This window comes from Dendrobates tinctorius, unplaced genomic scaffold, assembly GCF_039654945.1.
Source record: "Dendrobates tinctorius isolate UK_male_01 unplaced genomic scaffold, ASM3965494v1 ptg000158l, whole genome shotgun sequence".
NCBI classification, from domain to species: domain Eukaryota; kingdom Metazoa; phylum Chordata; class Amphibia; order Anura; family Dendrobatidae; genus Dendrobates; species Dendrobates tinctorius.
Window position 1 is genome coordinate 12,664,061 of NW_027361825.1, and position 13,358 is coordinate 12,677,418.

General features: G+C 42.5%; 1 protein-coding gene across 1 annotated transcript in view; it reads left to right on the forward strand.

Moving 5' to 3' along the window:
* The first annotated feature begins 282 nt into the window (after positions 1 to 282).
* MSH5 (mutS homolog 5) overlaps positions 283 to 13,358 on the forward strand; it is a 56,461-nt gene continuing 43,385 nt past the window's right edge. The window contains exons 1-6 of the mRNA XM_073548981.1: positions 283 to 354; positions 4,587 to 4,710; positions 9,175 to 9,255; positions 9,779 to 9,850; positions 10,284 to 10,405; positions 11,648 to 11,757. Coding sequence (XP_073405082.1) covers positions 283 to 354; positions 4,587 to 4,710; positions 9,175 to 9,255; positions 9,779 to 9,850; positions 10,284 to 10,405; positions 11,648 to 11,757 — 581 coding nt within the window. The remainder of the gene's footprint in view (positions 355 to 4,586; positions 4,711 to 9,174; positions 9,256 to 9,778; positions 9,851 to 10,283; positions 10,406 to 11,647; positions 11,758 to 13,358) is intronic.

The window sequence follows — 13,358 nt, forward strand, 5'->3', positions numbered from 1 at the left end:
CTCCCATACCCAAGAGCACTCAGCTCGGCCCCCTCTGGCAGCGACTTATCTCACCTGTAAAACTAAAAGGATCGGGCATTGAAATTCTATGGGGGAGTCAGGAGGCCGCCATTCCCCACACACTTCAGATCCGAAATCAGGTTGGGCCAACTTTCATCTAAAGTGTATGGGGACCTTAATATTCAATTTTCAACAATCTTGGCTTCATTTATTAATTTTAGATCATTGATTTATAATTTATAAATAATATACTTTTATTTTTCAGGCTGCGAATAATCTCCAATGAATCACCTGCAGACAATGGCAAACATTATAATTGACGATTCTCAAGAAGAAGAGGAACCACCAGTGGAGGTCATTACTTATATATCATAGGAAGAACTTAAAGGAGTTTTCCACTTTGGAAAAAAACCCTGTACCCTGGATGCAGCTTGATATAAAAAACCAAACAAACAAACTCTTCCTTACTCACCCTTACCAGGTCCAGTACTGAGTTTCCGCTGATCCCAACGTCTGCAGACAAAAACTGAGCTTAACAGCTCTAAGCAGCTCATGGCAGCATGTCATCAGCGCTGCAGATACGTACAGACACTGAGAGCAACAGCAGTTTTGGACCTGGGGAGGGGAGTAGAGTGCAATTGTTTTTTTGTTTTTTTTTAAGATTTAAGCATCCACATACATACAGTCATATGTAAAAGTTTGGGCACCCCTATTAATGTTAACCTTTTTTCTTTATAACAATTTTGGTTTTTGCAACAGCTATTTCAGTTTCATATATCTAATCACTGATGGACTCAGTTATATTTCTGGATTCAAATGAGGTTTATTGTACTAACAGAAAATGTGCAATCTGCATTTAAACAAAATTTGACCGGTGCAAAAGTATGGGCACCCTTATCATTTTCTTGATTTGAACACTCCTAACTACTTTTTACTGACTTCCTGAAGCACTAAATTGGTTTTGTAACCTCATTGAGCTTTGAACTTCATAGCCAGGTGTATCAAATCATGAGAAAAGGTATTAAAAGTGGCCACTTGCAAGTAGTTCTCCTATTTGATTCTCCTATGAAGAGTGGCATCATGGGCTCCTCAAAACAACTCTCAAATGATCTGAAAACAAAGATTATTCAACATAGCTTTTGATGTGCATCGGTCAACAATACAGCGCATGCATAACGCCTTTTTGTATGACCAAACAACTCAATCTTTGTTTCATCAGTTCACAGGACCTTCTTCCAAAATGTAACTGGCTTGTCCAAATGTGCTTTTGCATACCTCAGGCGACTCTGTTTGTGGCGTGCTTGCAGAAACGGCGCTGTATTGTTGACCGATGCACAGTGACACCATCTGCAGCAAGATGATGCTGCAGGTCTTTGGAGGTGGTCTGTGGATTGTCCTTGACTGTTCTCACCATTCTTCTTCTCTGCCTTTCTGATATTTTTCTTGGCCTGCCACTTCTGGGCTTAACAAGAACTGTACCTGTGTTCTTCCATTTCCTTACTATGTTCCTCACATTGGAAACTGACAGGTTAAATCTCTGAGACAACTTTTTGTATCCTTCCCCTGAAAAGCTATGTTGAATAATCTTTGTTTTCAGATCATTTGAGAGTTGTTTTGAGGAGCCCATGATGCCACTCTTCATAGGAGAATCAAATAGGAGAACTACTTGCAAGTGGCCACTTTAAATACCTTTTCTCATGATTTGATACACCTGGATCAGAAGTTAAAGGCTCAATGAGGTTACAAAACCAATTTAGTGCTTCAGGAAGTCAGTAAAAAGTAGTTAGGAGTGTTCAAATCAAGAAAATGATAAGGGTGCCCATACTTTTGCACCGGTCAAATTTTGTTTAAATGCAGATTGCACATTTTCTGTTAGTACAATAAACCTCATTTGAATCCAGAAATATAACTGAGTCCATCAGTTATTAGACATATGAAACTGAAATACCTGTTGCAAAAACCAAAATTGTTATAAAGAAAAAAGGTTAACATTAATAGGGGTGCCCAAACTTTTACATATGACTGTATATGTTCTCCCCAAGAACTACATTAATTTAAGCTCTTAAGAAAGTAGATATTGCATTTAACAATCCACACAATGTTTCTATATGGTGATGAGCATGGGAGACCACCGCTCCATTCCCTGTCTATATGTATGATGGCCAAATGCACACTACTACTCCATTGTCACATGTACAGTACTTTGCCCCCCTTCACTCCGGCTCCCGTTTTCCCAGAGTCTTGCATTATCAAGAACTACGGGGGTTCTCAGCTGCCAGACCACAATGACCATAAATGGGTCATTTATCTTGGTTGTTTATGGGACAACCCATTTAAGTGATTTCAGAAAAGTAGATTTGGTATTAATGACAGTGGACACCTTTGTTCGAGCACATCTGCAATGAAAAAGAAGCAACATTGCAAACGGTCATCCTTAAATACCCTATCACCATCTTGTATCTACATCTGCTAGGCAGAGTTATGTATCTCATTGGTAACAGACAACAAACAAATCCTGAGTAGTCTGATCCTGAATTCATATTGACTTCCCTATTTCTTTCTCATATACATTTAGTATATTACCACAGATGGGAGAAATAGAAGGGAATATGAGTGCGGGATCAGACCAGACGGGCTAGCCTTCACTCCCTTGGGCGCCCATGACCCTATCACCAGTTCACTGGTTATCCTTCCTTGGCTCACTATTGGTAGATGCTAGCTTCTACATACAGAGAACATTTTAAAAGACATTCCGTGTACTGGAAACACCCCACAAGACCTGATGTGTCCTGGGAACACCTCACAAGACCTGAAATATATTGGGAACACCCCACAAGACCTGTTGTATAACAGAAACACCCCACAAGACCTGCCGTATAACAGAAACACCCCAAAAGACCTGGCGTCTACCAGGAACACTCCAAAAGATCCGTCGTATACCGGGAGCACCCCACTAGACCTGATATATACCAGAAACAATCCACAAGACCTGCTGTATACAGGGAACACCCCAAAAGACCTTCCGTATACTGGGAACTCCCTATAAGATCTGCAGTATACTGGGAACGCCTTAGAAGAACTGTATACTAGGAACACCCCCACAACACCTGCTGAATACTGGGAACACCCAACAATACCTGCTGTATACCAGGAACACCCACAAGACCTATTGTATACAGCGAACACACCACATTACCTGACGTAAACTGAGAACACCCCACAAGACCCGCCGTATACCAGGAATACCCTACAAGACCCGCTGTATACCAGTGGCGACCCATAAGACCCGCCATACACCAGTGGCGACCCACAAGACCTGCCGTATACCAGTGGCGACCCACAAGACCTGCCGTATACCAGTGGCGTCCCACAAGACCCGCCATATACCAGTGGCGACCCAAAAGACCTGGCATATACCAGTGGCGACCCACAAGACCCGCCATATACCAGGGGCAACCCACAAGACCTGTCATATACCAGGGGCAACCCACAAGACCCGCGGTATATGAGGAACACCCTGCAAGACCCATCATATACCAGTGGCGACCCATAAGACCCGCCATACACCAGTGGCGACCCATAAGACCCGCCATACACCAGTGGCGACCCACAAGACCTGGCATATACCAGTGGCGACCCACAAGACCCGCCATATACCAGGGGCAACCCACAAGACCTGTCATATACCAGGGGCAACCCACAAGACCGTCATATACCAGGGGCAACCCACAAGACCTGTCATATACCTGGGGCAACCCACAAGACCTGTCATATGCCAGGGGCGACCCACAAGACCCGCGGTATATGAGGAACACCCTGCAAGACCCATCATATACCAGTGGCGACCCACAAGACCCGCCATACACCAGTGGCGACCCACAAGACCCGCCATATACCAGGGGCAACCCACAAGACCTGTCATATACCAGGGGCAACCCACAAGACCGTCATATACCAGGAGCAACCCACAAGACCTGTCATATACCTGGGGCAACCCACAAGACCTGTCATATACCAGGGGCGACCCACAAGACCCGCGGTATATGAGGAACACCCTGCAAGACCCATCATATACCAGTGGCGACCCACAAGACCTGCCGTTTTACAGATGATGTGACCATGTTGTCTTACACTCGTATATTTTTTCCTGCATCCAATACATCAACTTCAATAATGGATTGTTCCCCTGCTGCCTTATACATCCCGCCTCGGACAGGCGCCATTGTCAGCAGATAATTAATATTCTTCACCTCAGCTGTCAGTGGTGATCACTGTAGTTTCCCTACTGTACAGGACTAAAGGATTTTCATAAACTATGACTAAAGCAACCCCGGCAGCAATGTTGGTGACAGATTTGGTAATTTTAGGCCTAGTTGTGCTGAAATTACGTCTCTCCTCCCCGATAATATGAAATGTTTTGTTGTCATTCAAGAAAGTCAAATGATGACCACTAGTAGCAAATTAAAAAAAAAAAAAAAACTTACAAAAATTCCTTATTAGATCTGCTGCCATTGTGAATGATACTAATATTGGACAGTATATCGTCCCTCCTGTATGCTGACGTCACACTGTGATGTGTACTGCAGATATACCTGAGTGTATTATGGAAGTCCGGACAGCTTGCGGCTGCATTTTATAACTCTGGCGACTGCTCCGTTCACTTCATGCCGGACACTGCGGAGACAGAACAGCTTCGCCTGCTTAGCAGAGGTTGGTGGCATTTACTCTTTTCCTTTTAACTCCTATCTGTGTATGTAATAAGTGTTTTTTTTAATGACTCCTGAGGATCCTTTATGAATTTAGAGGGGCGCAATGTGTAAAATAATAAAAAACTAAAGAAAAATTATATTAAAAGAAAACCAAGATTGGGTTAGTCATGTATCCTGGATACTGCATGAGCACTCTGTCATCTATCTGCAGTCACTGTCTCTCTCTCTGCTCCTCTGAGCTCCAGGTTGCAATGGCAACCTGGTGCTCTCCTGTGATAACACTCACTCAGGCCATGTAGCCCAGCTCAGACGAAAAGAAATGACTTGAGAATTCAAGTAGTTGGCATCCGTCACTATCACTAGGGCTACTGCCACCAGATACATTCAGCTCTGCTACACCGCCACAGTGAGTCGCCAGACATATTCAGCCACAGTTTGCTTCCTGTTCCACTCACAACCTCAACATTCCTCCTGATAAACCCAGATCTGCTACATTGCTGGACTCTGCTACTTTGACCCTTTCACACATACCCAACTCTGTAAGTGTACCAAAGCCTGCCTCCTGATATCCTCAACACAGCTGTTACTCTGGACTCTGCTTCATCACTTCTTCAGCCCTACCACTCTATGAGCTCTGCTTCATCGCTTCAGTGGCCCTCCTGCTATACTACTATGCCCTTCCAATTCTGCTCTGCCTCTCCAGTGGTCGTCCAGTCTTTTTGGTCCTAGAAGTTCTCAGAAGTTCCAACTGCATTCAGTGTTGCATACCACCTACTCTTCCTCCCATGTGAGACATTACGAAATGGCACCACTTGCCGAAATCTCAGGTTCTAGTCATACCCCAAAACTATACATCCCCTATATAAAATGTCCCACAATTGATTGGTGTATTTATATAAAATATGCACTTTGTGGTATTAAAAAAGCTATTTAAAAAACTGTGAAAAACACTTATTTGCTTTTCCTACCATATAACCTAATAATATCACAAAGCTGTAAAAGACTAGCAGAAAAATGGTGAAAAAAACAAAGTCTCATGTGTCACGGAAAAATGCAAAACTTATCTCAATAACCAAATGAAGAAAAACTTTATTTCATTGAAACACTTTATTAATAGGGGAAAATGGTCTTCTCAGCAACTGGTTAAAGAACATGTCAGCCTTTGACACACCTGTAATTTTTAGGGTCCTTATTGTGTGAACATTAATATTATTGGTCAGAGTCATGTATTTCTTATACTAGGAGCTCTAAATTCCCTAGAACCCCCTTAATAATTCAATCCTTGGCCACTAGAGGGAGCTAGGAGCTCACCGCATACAGGTTCAATATTGATTTCAAAGTATAAAGAGTATGCAGTTGGCTCCCCTTAGTGGCCAGAATTGTAAAACTTATTTCGAGCTCTGATATCAGAAAAATGGAGCCTTAACCACTTTAAAAAAATATTAACTATTTTGCACAGAATATTCAACCTATTGACAAATGGAACTAAAAAGTGGACATTTCCATTAGTAGTGACAAGTCGTCTAATAGCAGAACTTCATCACAGCAACTACATTGTCAAAAGACTCTTCACATTACTAAGCCTCATTCTTATGTCCATGAGAAAGTAAGAGATTATCAAAAAGGAACTGGCTTCATTAAAATGAATGGTATCCCGCCTGCTACAATGGACAGAGGGTTCAGTAACATCAAAGAATGACTGTAAAACCGAGTAGAGGTGTAATGTGAGCCCACAGACTTGAATGGCCTTATTGTGAGGTGCAGCCATTACCTTCTCACCTAGAACCGAAACGTCGCTGTCATAATGGGCTATTTTTTTCACTTTTTTAAAAAAATATTTTTATTAAAGTTTTTATAAAACTGGGAAGTGGATAGGGAGGGGGAACAAGAAAAGGGGAGGTGGGAGGGAAAAGGGTAAATGTACATAGGAAGTGTAAGGGTAACAAAAAAAAAACAGAGAACCCTTGTAACAAAGCATACATTAAAAAGTATACAATATATTTATATCAATAAGAGGTACAATAATGCTGAACCTTTAAGGAGATGCTTGAGGGCGGTCTAGTCCAACCACTTTAGGAGGTGCATGAGGCTATGTGCACACGTTCCGGAATTCCCACGGAATTCCTGCAGAAAAACTAGCGATTTGCAAGCGTAATTAGCTTGCAGAATGCTAGCGTTTTCCAAGCAATCTGTTGCATTGCTTGGAAAACTGATTGACAGGTTGGTCACACTCGTCAAACCTAGTGTTTGACGAGTGTGACCAACTTTTTACTATTGAGGCTGCCTACGCGGCATCAGTAGTAAAAAGATCTAATGTTAAAAATAATAAAAAAATAAAAAATCGTGTTTTTCTCACCTTCCGATGTCCCTCGCAGCGTCCCCGATCATCGCGATGCTTCCTGGCGCATTCCGTTCCCAGTGATGCATTGCGACAATAACCTTTGATGACGTCACGGTGTCGCGAGACCGCTGCGGTATCGCGAGACCACGACGTCATCAAAGGTCATTTTCACAATGCATCACTGGGAACGGGAGTTGCCGGGAGGATCGCTGAGTCCTGGGACGCTGCGCGGGACATCGGAAGGTGAGAATATGACAATTTTTTTATTTTAATTCTATTTTTTACAGGAATATGGTACCCAGAGCCTGGAGGAGAATTTCCTCTCCTCCACCCCCTGGGTACCATCCGCACATTTTCCGCTTACTTTTCGCATGGTGGCACAGCCACATGCGGAAAGTAAGCTGAACAATACATTCCTATGTGGGCGGATTTTCCCGCGATTCTGCACAAAGAATAAGCATGCTGCGTATTTTTCCATGATGCAATTCCGCCGCGGAAAAATCCGCAGCATTAGCACAGCATTGTGGAACGCCATAGGATTGCATGGGATGGGTTTTTTTGCGTTTTCGTGGCAAAATCGCGTGTTTAAAATTGTCGCGAAAAAACCCGCTACATTTGATCACAGCCTGAGAGAAATTTAAACTCGTCTAAATTTACTGTTCCAGACCTTCCACTTATTAGTGTAGGCGAGAATATTATTATTACTAGCGGCGAACCTCCATTAAGATAGCATTATGTTGGTAGATTTTGTCTAGGATGTCTGAAAATTTAGGAGGGTCAGGCTTCTTCCAAAAGAAAGCCAAGTTATTTTTAACTACCAAAAGGATGTGTATAACTACCTGTCTTTTTCACTTTTTGAATTGGTGTGCTGCTTCCATTTTTTCTTATTCTATATAGGAGGTTTGGTCTTTACCTGGGAGGCATGGCACCCAAATGTTTCCTGGTGCTTTCTTGGCCTTTTTTTCAGACAATATGAATGATAGCACCAAACCTTTTTCTTCACTCATGGTTAGTGGTTGGGTGAAGCCATTTATTGTCAGACTACTGTGTTTTCTCTTTTTAAATCATGATGACAACCCAAAACATCCAAATGACCCTGATCAAAAGTTCACACACCCTGGTGATTTTGGCCTGATAACATGCATAGAAGTTGACACAAATGGGTTTCAATGGCTACTATAGGCAACATCCTCGGATATGACATGTGACAAATGTCAGGAAAATTGTTTGGGATGCAAAGAAAAGCCCACAAATAACATCAGCTGAAATACTGGACTCTCTGAAAACTTGCGGTGACCAATAGACATCACCAGAAGCGTCTTACCTGGGCCAAGGAGAAAAGGAACTGGACTGTTGTCAGTGGTCCAAGGTGTTGTTTTCAGATGAAAGTAAATGTTGCATTTCATTTGGAAATCAAGGTCCCAGAGTCTGGAGGAAGAGTGGAGAGGCCACAATCCAAGCTGCTGGAGGTCTAGTGTGGAGTTTCCACAATCAGTGATGGTTTGGGGAGCCATGTCATCTGCTGGTGTAGGTCCACTGTGTTTTATCAAGACAAAGTCAATGCAACCGTGTACCAGGAAATTTTAGAGCACTTCATGCTTCCCTCTGCCGACAAGCTTTATGGAGATGGAGATTTCATTTTCCAGCAGGACTTGTTACCTGTCCACACTGCCAAAAGTACCAATACCTGGTTTACATACAACAGTATCACTGTGCTTGTTTGGCCACCAAACTCGCCTGACCTTAACCCCATAGAGAAACTATGGGGTATTGTCAAGAAGAAGATGAGAGACACCAGACCCAACAATGCAGACGAGCTGAAGGCTGCTATCAAAGCAACCTGGGCTTCCATAACATCTCAGCAATGCCACAGGCTGATCGCCTCCATGCCACGCCGCACTGATGCAGTAATTCATGCAAAAGGAGCCCCAACCACTTGGAATAGATCACTCTGTTTGTAATGCCTTTATATAATATATGAGTTTCACTTTTTGTATTGAAGAACTGAAATAAATTAACTTTTTGATGATATTCTAATTTTGTGAGAAGCACCTGTATCTATTATTTATGTATGTAGCTATCATCTATCTATCTAATATCTCTCGCTTCCCTTTCCTTCACCAGTGATTGCCGATCTGCAGCCGCGTTGTATCGTGACCAGTGCAAAGCAAGACCAGCATTTCTCTGACTTCCTTCAGACATTGAGTAATGTCATCATCTTCCAGAATCGCTTCTTACCACGTATTTGTCATAACATTACTCTGAGATGAGAATAAATGGCGGCTTTTGTGCCTCTCTCATCCCTGGGCCGTGTCCGGTATTGCAGCTGAGCCTCATTCAGTACAGTGGTTCTAAACCGCTATTATCGCACTGATACCAGACACAGCCTATAGACAGAACGCTTGCCATACATGCTCATCTGGGCGACATCTGTTCCTCCTGATTCTCCCATGTACATATATGCCTTCTCAGCTTCATTGAGCGTGCATGAGATCTCAATAAGCACCTCTACTCAGCTTATCTCCTCCCAGAATAAAAGGATTGGGCATGTTGAAATTCAGTATGCCTAATCCTTTTTCCAAACATCAGGAAACCCTATAGGCACAAAATCTACAGTTTTGTCTATCATTCCTGTGATGGCTGTCTTTCCGCCATAGAATGGACTGCCGATATCCCTTCTCTGTCTCTCTTGCTTGCTGACGCAGCTCTCTTGTTTTTCTCATTCTAGAGCCGACTTCAGACGGTGCAGCTGATGGAAGATTCACGGCTGAGATATGTCTATTTTCACGGGTGGACTTTGGTAATCAGTCACAGCATTCTGCCTGTATCCTACCCACCGTCCGGGGATGTTATTATCATAGGAGCCACTCAAATGGCTGAGGGCATCAATTACCACTGCAGCTGATCAGCGCTCACTGATTGGTTGCAGGGGTTAAATTATTTCAAAGCTGGAAGAAGCCAACAGCCACATATATTGTGAAATAATGGTGTTTAAACTGTACAGGGGTTCTGTTGGGCAGGGGTTCTGTTGCTGAAAATTCAGGGCGGTCCCGACTGTTGGGGGATATCGGCCCATTGTCTATTTCCCCTTCTGTTCTTATTGTGAAAGGGGCAACATATATACCCCCAGCCTGAAGCAGCACTATTTCTCCATCATTATATCGGTATTTGGCAGAATTTATGATCAGTATGAAGAAATAAATTGCAGAAATTGTGTTTTTCTCTTTCTTCAGCCCTCCCAATCTGTAAGCAGAGGGTCCTATCAGGACATTTCTCCATGCTGCCATCCAACCTTACAGAGGCGGAGAAGATTCTGCATCTCTCCTCCGTCATACCCTTTGACTGCCCTCTGATGGTGAGAACATGAATCACAGCTCATTGTCTTTCATTCCCATCTCCAATTATCCTTTTTAAGAAAATCCAACCCGATCCAGGCAGCTCTGTGTCCAAAAGCTAATAGCAAGCTGGAATTATGAATGAAATCAATGCCATATATTGCTGGCTGACCTAGTTATTAATGCCCCTGGTGTTGTACGTGCCAGGCACTGTGCAGACGTACTGCTGGATTAGGAAAAGCCGGTGAAAGGTTGTAGATCATGAAATGTATAAAAGGCACAAAAAAACCAAAGCTGTATTATAACTAGTATAAACTAGATTAAAGACTAAATGCTTCCTATTGTTTGAAGGTTTGGTAATTTTTATCCCTTAAAGGAAATGTGTCATCAGAAAATGTTCACATTGGTCACTAGGCCAAATAATAGACTCATAATTCATGACTTTTCAGCAGTCTCATTATAATCATAGAAATCACAGAATCCACAATTCACAATAGGTGATGTCACAGCTCACTTCCTCTTCCTGTACAATGACTGATGACACCTATATATACAGTAGATAACACAGGATCTACCATTCACAATAGGTGATGTCACAGCTCACTTTCTCCCCCTCCTGTACAATGACTGATAACACCTCTATATACAGTACATTATACAGGATCCACCATTTACAATAGGTGACGTCACAGCTCACCTCCTCCTCCTGTACAATGACTGATAACACCTATCTATATACAGTAGATAACACAGAATCCACCATTCACAATAGACGATGTCACAGCTCACCTCCTCCTCCTGTACAATGACTGATAACATCTCTATGTACAGTAGATAACACAGGATCTACCATTTACAATAGGTGATATCACAGCTCACTTCCTCCTCCTGTACAATGACTGATGACACCTATATATACAGTAGATAACACAGGATCTACCATTCACAATAGGTGACGTCACAGCTCACCTCCTCCTCCTGTACAATGACTGATAGCACCTATCTATATACAGTAGATAACACAGAATCCACCATTCACAATAGGCGATGTCACAGCTCACCTCCTCCTCCTGTACAATGACTGATAACATCTCTATGTACAGTAGATAACACAGGATCCACCATTTACAATAGGTGATATCACAGCTCACCTCCCCTCCTGTACAATGACTGATAACACCTCTATGTACAGTAGATAACACAGGATCCACCATTTACAATAGGTGATGTCTTTCATATGTGGATTTCTTGCTTTTTTTCAGGTCTGTGCTTTAGGCGGGCTTCTGAAATTTCTTGACCGGAGGCGGATTGGCATTGAGCTGGAGGACAGCAGTGTAGGAGTCCCAATCCTAACTATCAAGAAATATGTCATGTATGATGTCATATTGATAACACATAAGTCCATACTCCTATTATAGCCAGTGACAATGACGTGGGCGTTATAGCAATACATAACAGTGAACTCTACGCAGAAATTGGTTTTATTTTTCTGCATACCTTACATGTACTTATTATCATCTGCAGTTATATCCTGTACATAACATATGGAGTATGCCTTTAAATTCAAGGCTTAATGGGAATAATTTTCTATACGTTCCTGCTTTATAGCAGGCATTTTGTTCCAATTTTTAATTTTTTATGATACAGAGCTACTAGTCCTAGTTAAGTAATACTATGGTATATTTAATTATGATTTCCAAAGCCACCACTAGAGGGAGCTCACTGCATACAGCTTTATTATATTATATATAAAAAAATAGAGAACAACAGCACAGGATAAAGTAGGGTGCAAAGCCTCACAGGTACATACCAGTCCTTGTAAATAGAAAATTAAAAAAGATAGAGGCAGCAAACCATATGGAATTAGAAAAAAGTGCTTTTTAATAGCCCATGTGGCAACGTTTCGGTCTCAAGTGCAGAGAAAGGTCTGCACTTGAAACCAAAAGTTGCCACATGGGCTATTAAAAAGCACTTTTTTCTAATTCCATATGGTTTGCTGCCTCTATCTTTTTTAATTTTATATATATATATATACAGTATATATCTAATATATAAAGCTCAATGTGTGTGTGTATGTCCGGGACTGGCATCTGCACCGTCGTAGCTACAGCCACAAAATTTTGCACAGTCACACGTCTGGACCCCGAGAGCGTCATAGGCTATACTGTGAGGCGAAATTTTAACCCCGCGCTTTCCAATTCACCAATTTTGCCCCCATCTACATACAGGGGAAAAAGTGAAAGGAAAAGTGTTGGAGGCAAATTGACAGCTGCCAGATGTGAACAAGGGGGACTTAAAGAATGAGAGCGATGGCGCCAAACAGTATATACCGTACAGTTGCTAAGGTGGGGCCCTGACATGGGATACTCACTACACACGGGGATATGAACACACAAAATGCGCCACACACTACCACGTGCTTCACCACATATACCACCCTCAGCACAAGTTTCACCACACATACACCAACCTCGCCACATAAAAGTCCAAACACAAAAGTCGCCACTCAAAACTCGCCACGCTGTCCCAGAGCTGTTTAACAGATGAAAAATGAGCTGTGATTGGTTGCTATCGGCAACAGTTTTCTTTGTAGACAGTTGTGGTAACTGAGGCCTATTATTCTTATCATTTCTATGGTGTTATCCTCCTTCTGTAAAGCTGGAAATAACACAATTTATTACCGTGCCATCACAGACCACCCTCTGACACAGACTGCAGGGGGAGCCCAGTATCACAGAGGAGAGGATTACATACACAGCTCAGCAGACAGTATCATACAGGATAGGATTAGATACACAGCTCAGAAGTCAGTATCACACAGGATAGGAATAGATACACAGCTCAGCAGTCAGTATCACAAAGGATAGGATTAGATACACAGCTCAGCAGTCAGTATCACACAGGATAGGATTAGATACACAGCTCAGCAGACAGTATCACACAGAATAGGATTAGATACACGGCTCAGCAGTC